The sequence below is a fragment of the Vespula pensylvanica genome, chromosome 10 (genome assembly GCF_014466175.1).
Source record: "Vespula pensylvanica isolate Volc-1 chromosome 10, ASM1446617v1, whole genome shotgun sequence".
Classification (NCBI taxonomy): domain Eukaryota; kingdom Metazoa; phylum Arthropoda; class Insecta; order Hymenoptera; family Vespidae; genus Vespula; species Vespula pensylvanica.
In genome coordinates this window covers 6,471,904-6,485,054 of record NC_057694.1, presented here as the reverse complement: position 1 = coordinate 6,485,054, position 13,151 = coordinate 6,471,904, and the positions used below count along the sequence as shown (strand labels likewise).

General features: G+C 26.7%; 1 protein-coding gene across 4 annotated transcripts; it reads right to left on the bottom strand.

Moving 5' to 3' along the window:
• Window positions 1-1,911: 1,911 nt before the first annotated feature.
• Window positions 1,912-13,109, bottom strand: LOC122632713. Of its 4 annotated transcripts, none has more exons than XM_043819862.1 (20): window positions 12,907-13,109; window positions 10,484-10,848; window positions 9,195-9,313; window positions 8,807-8,979; window positions 7,797-8,729; window positions 7,504-7,688; window positions 7,297-7,336; window positions 5,992-6,159; window positions 5,417-5,561; window positions 5,122-5,328; window positions 4,853-5,023; window positions 4,578-4,754; window positions 4,322-4,476; window positions 4,109-4,191; window positions 3,681-4,013; window positions 3,313-3,580; window positions 3,159-3,235; window positions 2,858-3,077; window positions 2,309-2,751; window positions 1,912-2,189 (listed from the first exon to the last, which is right to left on the bottom strand). In XM_043819862.1, the coding sequence occupies exons 2-20, from the start codon at window positions 10,723-10,725 to the stop codon at window positions 2,060-2,062; spliced, it is 4,269 nt and encodes a 1,422-aa protein (XP_043675797.1). In that variant the 5' UTR covers window positions 10,726-10,848; window positions 12,907-13,109; the 3' UTR covers window positions 1,912-2,059. The 4 variants fall into 4 exon arrangements, with proteins under 4 accessions (XP_043675797.1, XP_043675798.1, XP_043675799.1 ...); XM_043819863.1 differs by having other exon boundaries at window positions 10,484-10,866; window positions 12,907-13,107; XM_043819864.1 differs by lacking the exon at window positions 5,992-6,159 and having other exon boundaries at window positions 12,907-13,107.
• Between the last annotated feature and the right edge of the window lie 42 nt (window positions 13,110-13,151).

The following is a 13,151-nucleotide window of genomic DNA, read 5'->3' as shown; positions in this document are numbered from 1 at the left end:
GTATATGTATATATAAATGGCTTTTTGCATATAACATTGCATATTATTTTTGCACGTAATTACGTATTTTTCTTTTACACTTTTTCTGTTTCAAGTTAGGTGGTCGCTGGACCTATCTTCGTGGGATTTTTACACGGTAGCTAAAGGAACCTTTTTGCATATAATGTCTATTATATAGGAATTATATAGCAGAAAGGCTATGTCTCCTTGCTTCCGAACGCGAATGATAGGGAAAACACTCACGCGTGTGACGGCCGGCACACGCTTGGGTGTTCGCGATCGCGAGATTTAGTCCTACCGAGGACTACGCTTTAATGTTTGAAATCGAAATAGACACGACCGGTCGTGTCTCGAGATGTCTGAAGCCGACGGTGTGGACAGTGGAGCAATCTGTAAGCGGGGTTTTATACATCTCCAGTTTGCTGAGAAGCCCGAAGCTCCCGAAGCGGAAAAGCATCTCGGATCGTGGATTTTAGAGTAGAGTCACCGTTAGCCCGTGGGTCCCCAGATGCAGCAACCTCCACGCGGTGGGACCTGGGTCGATAATACTTGTATTATATTAAAATCCAGTATTATACAAGTACTATCGGGCGAATAGCTGCATATCTTAAGTAAATTTCTAGATCTACTCGCAAATTAATGGAATAAAGTGCCATTCCTGTTACTACACATAGAGAACAGCTGCGTAGAATTATTTTATACTGCTAATAATATTTGCACAAATAAATAGATTGAATATATTAAAATTCTTTAAACAAATGCATATAAAATATATAAATTTGTAACTAATATCAAAATTTAATCAATTATTTAGTAAAAAATAATAATTAGTAAATATATGCTTACACATTAAATATTATTTTTATAAAAATCAAAACTAATTCATTTCCACACTATTTATGAAGTAATATTTTCAGTACAGTTTTTTTCGTGGTTTCACTTAATTTTGTATTAATTATATTTCTTATCTTTATTATCTTTTATACATTTATATGGTAATATAAATACGTACTAGCGCTGCAGCATATCAATCACGGATTATTGCGATAGGCACGCTACATTAAAGAAGCCATGTAAATATGGATAAATGAAAAGTTTGAATTTGAACCTACTAACACTTTCTATTCTAACTCATCTAATCTGATCATTGTGTTACGTGTTAATAATTTATAACCTATACAAGCTTATAGATTGATCATGGCGGCGACAGTGTTTCCCGCTTGTGCTTATAGTTCATATTTTGTCCATACCCGTCGCTGAAGTCACATACGCTTCGAGTAAAAGGTGATGAACAGCCTTAATCACAGAAGAGTGTATCAGAATTCTTGATCTTTTTACTCAATATATTTATTTGTAATAATATCACCTAATGTTTATAATATAAGTACAGTTTTGGAAAACCTGGTAGATTAGAATTACTATGTATTATTTTAAATATATGATTCATGTTTAAATTTAAACATAATATATTTTTATGAAATTTTGAAGAATATTTTATAAGAATTATCTGAGAAATCTCTCAAAAATTAATTATTTCTCTCACTTTGGCATAACAGCTATCATTTTACAACCTATTAAAAATTTAACTCGACCCAATATTGAACCACCTCCTGTATGTTAAGATACAATGATGTAGCGCTTTAACGTCTGTTTAAACTGATCGTCCTTTCTCATATCTTTATTCCTAATATCATCTCGAGTATTTTCATTCTCGTTCATTATAGTTTTAATCGGATGATACGTATATATCGACTTTTTAAAAAAGACGATATTACATATTAAATATCGATGAAAGAGAAATAAATGAAAATTAATGATTTAATCGTTAAATTTATATTTAAAAAATTATTTAATAAATAATGCCCATATATGTTATGTATATATAATAATCGTATAATTGTGTTAACTTGATTTTTTTTTTTTAGGTTTGGACTTAATGGTTTTATTCATCTTACGAATTATTAACTACATACTTTGTTACATAGGTAAATGATTTCATGTGTTTTTTATGAATGTGGAGACTAAAGTATTTGTATCGTTATAAAAAAGAAAGTAACATTTATTTACAAGGTTCAAAAAACTCTCCTTTATGCTTTTTAGCGGCCTGAGAATCATCTTGAGCGTCTGTTCTTAGCATTAACCTAGGAATCCGTTTAGATTTTAAATAGGATATTATCTCACTCGGCGATCTATAATAAAATAATGTTGTGCGTTAAGTGTAAATGACGATTATAGTATTATATTTAATATAAAATTAATTCAAATATCAAAACATTGCAAAACTGCGACGATATTATGATATGAATACCTTGTATGAATTTTTGTATCAACCAACATTTCCGTTGAATTTTTATCAGTCGAGCTAGAAGAACTTGTACATGGTGAAAAAGGAATGATCTGATAGGTACTTTTATTTACTACCTCGTTACTTGATTCTTTGTTTTCTACTTGAGCTGGTACCGTGCTATTAGCCGCACGGGGCGTTGTTTCTGTTTCTGACATAGGCTTTTTTTTTATTTCTATTTCTGTTTTCACCGGTTTTATTTCAACATGATTTTCAGATTTTGGTTTCAACTTGCCATCTTGTGTAGGAAAGTTTACAACTGGCAATGTAATATTCTTATCGCCTTTTGTAGCGTTCATTAATTTAGTTAACAACTTTGATATTTCCTCACGTTTTCTTGTAACAATTATTTCTTCAAACCAATGTTTTAAAGTTTTTATTGGTAATGTATAATCTTTAATGGGATCCTGGATCAAACATTTTTAATTTAATAAATCTTTGATAATTAATACATACATACATGCATATATATGTGTGTTTTAATAATTAATAATAATTAATATACATATATACCTTAAAGAAGCTCTCCACGTATTGTAATACATATAGGCCGCAATCAGTAAAATTTGATTGTTGAGGAACTTTCGGAGATGCTCCCTTAATAGTATCTTTTGAAAATGTCTTTTCAATTCCCATTTTAGCAACATGTTCGCAACTTAAATAATCTCTTAATGTAGCAACAACACGACATCTACTAGCACCCGCAAGAGAATCGAATATCAATATGCAGGGACTAAAAAAGAAATATAAATAATCTCAATATCATTTTTTAGTTAAAAATACATGATCGGGTTGTTTCGATTATTATACTTACACTTTTACAGAATTTATATTTTGTAAACCTTGATCTGTTTCTTGGTTTTTATTGTTTTCTTGTCCTTCAGTTTCTTCCTGAAGTTAAAAAAAATATATATATATTAACATGTACCTCTATATACTATCTAAAAAATTTATTAATTATCGCTTACTTCATCGTCACTATCCATCTCCATTTCTTCATCGTCTCCTTCCGCTTCATCTCTTTCTGAACCATCGTCTCCTTGATCTATTGTTATAGTAGTTGTTACTGGAGTTATCGTAGTAGTTCCAATTGTCACTGCTTGAATTTTAAGGTCTTTCAATTTTTTACTTTTCTGAACTGTTTTATGAACATCTTCTTCTTTAATAGTTTTAGGATTTATAGTAACTTTTCCCACCAAACCAGGGAAACAAATAATCGCCAAAAACCAATGTGCACTATAAATAAAAACATTATACATTATTAATGTTAATATATACGTAAAGTATTATATATATATATATATATATATATATAACATTTAATATATACACTTACTGTTCATTGATAGGAATCACAATGAAATCCTTTTCAAATATATTAACATTTTTAGTCCATTTCTGCACTCTTGCATGCCTTTTAGCTGCTGCGGAAAGAGGAACTGTACTTTCACCAGCTTGAGCATGAGGACTTGTTAAACGTTTATAAAAGTATGAACTAAATACGTGTGTTCTATGCTGATCTGATTCTGATAACACTTCCAGTGTTAAATATTTCAAATAAAAATCAATAATTACATCATTTAAAAATTGATCTTCTCCAAGACATAAATAATCTTCAGTATTTATAGCTATACCACCTTTTGCTGGAGGTGGTGGATATACTGTTATTCTGTAAAATGAAGTAAATCAGAGATATGTAAATATGAAGTATGAAAAAATATACTTAATACATGCTAATTTTATTTAAATCAAATAGTTTCTTACGTTTGTATTCCACCATTTACAGTAGATGTATTTGAAAGTGATGTTTGACTATATCTTCTAGTAAGACCTGGAACTAGTGAATTCTATAGGGAAAAAAATAGAATAAATATTAAACAAAGAAATATAAATTTTGTATAATTATATATAAAAAATAAAACATTATATATATATATATATATATATCACTTAATTATATTGAACAATAGCACATACATCTTTTGGCGACGCTCGCACTAAAATATCATTTGCTTCTTTTGGATTCAATTCTTCAAGCAAGCCTTTTCTAATCATAAATATATTTTTCAATGCAACCTTTGATTCGTCCGATAATTTTTCTGGCAGTAAAGTAATCCGTCTATGTGTGTGATCTATATAGCAGAAAAATATTTTATAGAAAGAGATGAAATTTTTATAAAATAATAGATATATCTATAAATATAGTATATGTAAAATTTGTAATACTACTTACCTTTACCAGCTGGATCATAATATGGCCCTTTTGGATCTTGCATTCCTAACAATTCGCGAATCATCGCACCTGCACTTGTAGTTGTATAAAAGAAAATAACAGGCATAGATTTTCCAAAGTGTACCAGTACCTTTACTAAATCTTGAACTTTAACATCCAATGTAACAAAACTTTTATCTGTAATATATAACAATACAAACACATAGAAATATAAAAATACTTTTTCAACAGAGAATATATACTATTTAATTATATACTATTTATTCAATCCTTACCATCTTCTAATAAAGGTATCCCAAATCTTATTCCACTTGGAGATATTAGTATTTTCTCTGGTGGAACATATTTATATGAACCTATTCTGACTGTTCGGCACAAAATAGTTGTATGTATATTTTGTGTAGAACTATCTGTAAAATTCTGATCTTCACATTTTGTACTTCCGCCTATAAAAAGCAATTGTTAATAATACAGAAATATATCCAGGAATAAATCTTATAAAGATATTTATCTTGATGACTAAATTAATCATCAGTATTATTACCTTCAGTACATTCTTCGCTGTTTGGTGGTAAATCAACATTTGTGCTAGAAACAGAGTTGTTTGTAATTACTGGTTCTTTATCAAGAATTGTCTCCATTTCTTCTGTAAAATTATTACTTGCGTTACTTGACACTGCATTACTGTTAACACCATCTACTTTTCTAGTTTTCCCTTCTTCATCTTCATCTGATGATATAGTTAAACATTCTGAAAAATGATATAATTGATATATAGACAATATATTTTATTTTTATTATTTAATATTATTAAAGTACAATACATATTCTAAAAATACCTGGTTCTTTGTTAATAACTTTTGTTGTTCTTGATGTAAAACTTCCTCTTCCTCTTCCTCTACCACGTTTATAAGCAGATCCATCGCGTTCTAATTTCTCCAATTTTGCTGAAGAATTTCGTTCATTGTTTTTCTTATAAAACGTCTGTAAAAATATAATATTATAATATATTTAAGACACATCAAAAAATATTTTTATTAAAAATAACAAAAAAAAAGAAATAACAGAAAGAAAATCTGAAATGTGAGATAAAAAAATGATCACAGAAGAAATCTGCTACCAATATCACCTGAAACTTCAACGCGTGGAAAATTTTTGGGTTTAAAATTATATTAATAAATTTAGTATCTTAAAAATTATGCTACATATATTTATATATATATATATATATAATATAAGAGAACTGTGTGCAAATTTTCTTCGTTTAGTAATACTATATAAGCATGTACAATTTAAATAATATGAATTCGTTATGCATTCATCTGTCACTCAATCACTATATTTTAAAACAATTTTTTAATATTAAGTACAATGCACTATACTGGTCTTCAAGCATTCCAGTCATGATCCTTACATTGACAGACAGCATGTTCTCCTTCTTTTCTTGTATACCCACAGTCATAGGTATCGTCTTCACACCCTCTGGTAATTTTTTCAAACATCGTTGACATCGGTTGAAGTCTAATGAGCTAATACCACAGTTTGGACAGAGTGCAAGCTTTCCCTCGACGTATTTAGCCTCCTAATTCCATAGAAAATGTGTTATAGCTTTTGCCATAACTTACTTAATATAATAATGTTGTATGTGTCAAATTGATATTACCAATTATTATTTGTATGTACTTTAATATCATATTATAATGTATAAATTTATTGCCCAAATTAAAATTCTGTCATTTTAATTGGTAACTATTTTTTGAATTACATAGTTATATTTTACACATGTTAACAGTATACATATTGGTACTGCTATTATATATATCCAGAATAGAATTTTTATATATACTGATTATCCTTAAAATTAATAAATAAACCTTGGAATATAGAATACATCATATATAATAAATATTAATAAATATTATATAACAATAATCTGTCATAAATATTTCATGAATAAATTAATTCTTTCTATATAAAATAAAAACCTGAAAAATCATTATATCTGATACACATTATATAATAATTCACTGTTAATTAGCACATGAGATACTAACACTTCGCGGTCCACCAATGGTACTGTATCACCGCGATTTGATAACATAGACTTTATCAGTATACAAATGCATGTTTGATTGTGTGTATCCATTAATGTCAAAAACATGAGTATAGAACGTCAATTAGCAACGCTAAAGCAGTTGTAAACAAAATTATTTGGACACAGTCTAGAATGAGAGATTGATAAATATGGATGCTATACTTGAACTGGAGAAAAGTGTAGAAAAATGAATTACTAAGTGTTTTTCTAATGAAGAAAAAAATATTTAAATAATATTTAAAATTCTCTCTACAATCTGTTTCATTATGTTAAAATCATTAATATTATCGCAAAAATCGCGAATACCGCAAAGTGTTAATATTATGAAATATAATGAAGTATTCTACTGCTCTATACTCCTAAATGTTCATATATTTTCAAGGGAAGGAAGAAAAAAAAAGGAGGAAAAAAAAAACTTCAAATTATAGTATATTATAAAACAATAATATAACAAATAAAAAAATATATACTCAAGTGACATATATTCAAAATGTGATATTTTTATCAATACACATTTAGAACATTTTTTATAAAAAACATATTTTGAATTAATTTATAAAGTTAATTTTACTAGTCAAAAAATGAATCCAAATGTTTTTATATAAAATAGTAATTTTTGCTTACCTCATTTTGACATATGGGATTGCTATTTTCATCAGGTGAACTAAAACACATTCATTTTTTACACATGTAATTATCAAATATATTAATTTCTAGGATAAAAATAAAATATATATTATAATATATATTTTAGTTTAGTTAGTTAATATATATATTTAGTTTAGATAGTTTTATAATACGTACAACATTAAAATTTCAAAATAATCTTACCTAATAGTACGAGAAGTATTGCGAGATCCGATAGTTGCAGTATCTTGGGATGTGTTACTGTCGTGCTCGTGAATTTCATTCAATATGGCATTTGTACCTGGCCCTGCTTCCACAATGTAATTTATACCCAAGGTAGAATCGGAGACTAAACATACAGCAGTCTCGCCACCAAATGTAATGTTTGCCTAATAATATTAATTTTTCATAAAAAATGATATATACAAAAATGAAAAATTCTTTATGAAGTAATTATTTTGTAATATTAATAACAACAACAATAATAATAATAATACCTGTTCAAGAAGATCTTGCACAGTACAATCATCATTAGATATATCAAATGTGATTAATCTTTGTTCACCATTAGGTAACATTACTAACATTTTTGCAGTATTGCCTTGTATTTGACGCTGTACTATGGTATTTGAAGGATTGGCAATAACTTTCTGTAGATATGCAATGCTTTCACTTTCTTCTGAATCTGCTTGAGATGGAGAACTCTGTTGTTTTAGAATACCTCTTTCTTGTAAAATACAATCAGAATCAACATTTGAATTTGTTTGCATATTGTGTGAAGGTGAAGAAAGTTGAGATTGTAATTGATGTGGACTTTTTTGTTCTATAGTCCCAACTGACGATTGCTTCTGTAATTGTTGAAACTGTGTTGTAATATTTTGTAATTGCTTTTGTTGTATTACATTTGCTACTTGTTGATGTTGCAATGGAGTAGCTGTTATATTTTGTACAGGCTTTTGTGACATATTGGATACTTGGTTCTTTCTTATATTTTGTTGCGATCGTTGATCGTTTTGCAATTGTCGTAATTTTGCTTGTTTTATCCTTTGACTTAAATGTTCCATTTCTGGATGTTGTAGTCTTAATGGATTTTTAGACATCTGAATAGGAACTGTAGGTCGTGTTGGAGACACTTGAACAAAAGAAGCACGAACTTGTCGCGTAAGTGTTGGTGTTACATTCTGTCCAGTCGCATTAACTGTTTTATTATGGAATGAAGGAGAAGTTACTTTGACGTTTGATACATAATAACGTGGTATTCGATTTGATGTAGAGTCTGTTACGTTTAAACCGTCAGAAGGAATGGATGGAGACACTGTTTGTATATTATTCACTGAAAGTCGGCTTTTATTTTGATATAGTTTAACTGACTTCTTTTCTGTAGATTCAGGATTATAAACCTGTGGTTCAGTATTTCCATGTACAGTTAACTGAAAAGACATATCATTATTAAAATTAAAAATTACAAATATATGACTAATATATACAGGACTATAAAATCACTTACAGGTAACGTTATATTATTTTGTGGCTGACTCTTATTTAAAATAGCAGTTTGACTCTTTTCTGGTAAAAGAGTATTTTGTTTTGAAGCTGCATCTATATTGACACTATTTTCTTGCATCTTCATCCATTGTATCTGTTGATTATCATTATTACATTCCACTGATGGTTTAATAGCTACAAATTTAATTTACTATATTAATCTTTAATAAACAGAACAAAACTGGAAAAATTTTTATTTTAACATAAATTTAAAGAAATTTCGATTATACTGGTTACAAAAACTTCATAACTTTTATATAATAAAAGAAACGAAATAAGTAAACTAAAATCATGGAAATTAATTTGAATCATATATATATATTTGTTACATTAAAAATAGTAATATTTACCTCTCTTATCCACAACACCTACTATATTTTCTGGTGCTGTATGTACTTTAACTGTATTAGGCTTTAATATACTTTGAGATGGGGATGATTCATTTGTTTTAATAATAAACACGTTTTGCCTAAAAAATAAATAAATAATATTAGATATTAACTTTATATTTGGATCTATAAGAAATTAGATGAACAAATCAGTTTTGTATATTTTATATCAAGTTTGTCTCATGTGTCAATTTTTCAATTTTTCATAATGACATATATTTGTCATTGACATAATTAAAACTATAAAATATCAAATAACTTTGAGCATAAAAGTATAAGTTATAGTAAATATAGGATATGAATGTCATAAAAATATAGATATAACAATAGTATAGAAATACATGAGACTTTACAAAACACAAGATATAAATATAACATGAAGAGAAGCTTTAAAGTATATATTTATTTTTTTTATATTACAGTACATCATGTGATATTATATTGACTTTTATATATATATATATATATATATATATATATATATATATATATACTAAAAGAGCTAAAGAAATATAAGGTTGACACACTACAAGAAGTAGAGAACTATTTTTTAATTTTATAAATCCTAATTACATACTATTTTCTAACATCAACAGTTTCATCAAATTCATGAAAAGTTCATCAAAATCATACACTTCAGGTCTTCTAAATAATATTAATCTGGATTTATGACAATTACTACTTAAATTAAAACTGTTATTTAATGACAAAGACACAGAAGACAATATTTAAATTAAAATGATATATTAATATATTCTTTGAGGCACACGCATACAAATATAAGAAGGACAAGTTGTATGAAAAATCATAATAAATACTCTGCAAAAAATTCTGCAGCAGTATAACACTTCTCTTAAACACAAATAATATATAATTAAAATTAATACTAAATAATCCCACATGAATTTAATATTATAAATATGTAATGATATATTTTTTTAAATAGTATTAAATTTTTTTAGTTTTTAAATAGTATTAAATTTTTTATAGTATATTTAAGTATTAATAAAATATAAAAACTATCGTATATTTTCTGTGATTTTTCATGCTATTAAACTGAAATATGATTTAATTGTAATCTATTGAACCCAGTATTATTCTTTTCCTTTTCTATTAATTCAATGATATGAATAAACTTAGGTTAAAATATTTTGATATTTAGATCTATACCCATCTTACAAAGCATTCAGATCAATGAAAAGAAAATCATTTTACTACGTGAATACTTGAAATGCATGCGCATAAGTTACCCTTGTTCCAATTGCGGTGTGGAGATTTGACTCCCTAAGTTAATAGTTTGCTGGCAAAATATTGTTTGCTCATTGTTTTGTTGGGCAGCAGTATAAGCCAAAAATTGTTGTGAACCATTACCACCATTATTTACATCCTCAACTACTTGAACATGTTGCCCTTCTACAGAGCAAATTCTCTGTACTTCCTCAAGTGTTAATGTACCACTGGAATTGGTCACAAAGTTATAATATTGTGCCATATTACACAAGATTTTACTGCTCGCAATACAATCTTTTCTCAATCAATGTAGATCAGTATTGGACTGCTGCTACTGTGCCAGAATATACCAGTCCATTAATATCATTTCTGTAGAATGTAGTTTCTAGAATGACAATACGACCTATTAAACATAATTTACAATTACTCTAAAAATTTCTGATATAATATATTTATCCTATATGAAATATATATACATATATATACATTTGTGTGTATACATATACATATATATATATATATATATATATATTTCAATATAAATATTTCATGTCTCTAGGAAATAAAAATTAAATAAGAAAAATAAAAATAAAACAAAATTAGATTAAAAATTATGCAAGAACTAATTAAATTTTAATAATATATTATTAATACACGAGTTAAATAACAAAAAACTAAATATATATTTTCACACATATATAACTTCAATATTCAAAATTAATTGTTTGTATCCTAACTTTTTATATACTAATTGCATCATAGGCATAACTTAGCACAGAAGCATATAAAAGAATGTTTTATAATATCAAGCAGCAAAAGATTATGTATGAATTTATCATTACCATAAATTGCTTTTATTTGTTACTAGTTATCATTTAGAAATAATACTGTTTATAACATAATACTGTTCATTAATATAATGAATATTTTTAAACTATGAATAGAACATAATAGTTCAATTAATATAATTGTATAGTATACCTAATATATCAATATTTTAATTATATTAATCCTCTTGATAACAAACAAATGATAACTCAAAAATACTAATGCTAATAAAAAAATAATTCAAATCAAGTATTCTGATTAATATATAAAATGATATATAGTTAACCAATAATAAAATTTAATTTCCTATTAGAAAGTTTGTACAACATGTGCTTCAAAGATTTAGATACCTAAAACCATTGTCATGAATAAATTTTGTAGTGTGTGAGTTAGAAAATAGTTATATAGATTCTTTCTATGCTATGGCATAAGTTTGTTGCAATGTATTGTATTAGAAAACCAGAACAGTTTGTTATGTCTTTAATTATATATGTAAATGAATATACATGATCAATAATTCATTAGTCAAGATATAACTATGCTGATTTTCTGAGTTTATGTAAAGTATTAAATACGTATTATGTTTTAATACTTTGTAAAAATTAATGTTTCTACTTAAATAAAAATAATATATAATACTTTTATCTCATGATCATATACATCAATTAATATCTTATTTTTGTTCATAAAAAAGTATGAATAGAAAGTTTTAAATTGAATAGATATTTATTTAGTCTAATAAAACTTATTAGAATATATATATATATATATATATATATATATATATATATATATACATACATACATACATATGTATCATACACTATTAAAAAACTAATTATTCAAATTTATGAATCAAGTAAGAAAAATATCGAAATAATCACACAATATAACACCTAATAAATATATATTTTTTTATTGTATTATTTTATATGAATTTTTCATATAGAGAATAAAAATAAAAATATATTATTTAAAACTAAAAAATATATAAATTTGCGAAGAGGTCCGTAATTCAATTAGAAAAAATAACGAATATTAGAAAAAAGAATATTTTCCTCGACTAGTTTAGTTTGTCATATCTACTAATATTGTTCTTAATACTTAATAATGGAGTCAGTTAAACCTATAAATCTTGCATCTGATTAAAATAATGACCATTGTAGGAAGTATCTTTTCCGAGTCATAACCTAAAAGTCAAAGAAAAGTAGAATCGATCTTCAGAAATTCATACACATAACGTACGTACGATACTCAACAGAGTTCGATCCTGTATATTGTAGAGAATAAGACAAATAATAAATTGGGAAGTACAAAAATCTTAATTAAAGAATCTTAATCTAATGTGTATATGATCATGATATATAAAAAGAAAAGAACAATCAATTCTTTTCATAACCTTACTGCAAAATGTAATGTTATAAACAATAAAAATAGTAGAAAATAACGACAAAAAAGATAATAGATAATATATTACTCAATATACCGGTATTATTGACATTAACTCAGAACAAGAAGAATAATTCGTATGGATTTGAGTAATCGGTACATGATCGGATCATCAACGCACACGCATTAAAATATTTATTTATAAACGTTTTACAATAATACTCACGAATTCCCGTATACGACAAATATAGTTCACTATTATTATTAAGCTATTAATAATTAATATATTTAATTTGTCTCAAAGTTTTCTCGTTATATTCCACGTAAGTAAATAACAACTGCACCTCGCCATTTTACGAACCCGTTTGTGTGAACGAATTGCAAAGCAACAGACAGGCCGCAAAAGATTACGCCACTGCGTCACGAACTTGGTTATTTCCGGCTTGATATCTTGAAAGTGGCTCTAGCGGG

Coding starts and splice junctions, on each gene's coding strand:
- LOC122632713 (XM_043819862.1), bottom strand. CDS start 10,725: ATGGCACAATATTATAACTTTGTGACCAATTCCAGTGGTACATTAACA. Junction 9,314..10,483: donor ACACCGCAATTGGAACAAGG/GTAACTTATGCG, acceptor TTTATTTTTTAG/GCAAAACGTGTTTATTATTA. Junction 2,752..2,857: donor ACGTGGAGAGCTTCTTTAAG/GTATATATGTAT, acceptor TGTTTGATCCAG/GATCCCATTAAAGATTATAC.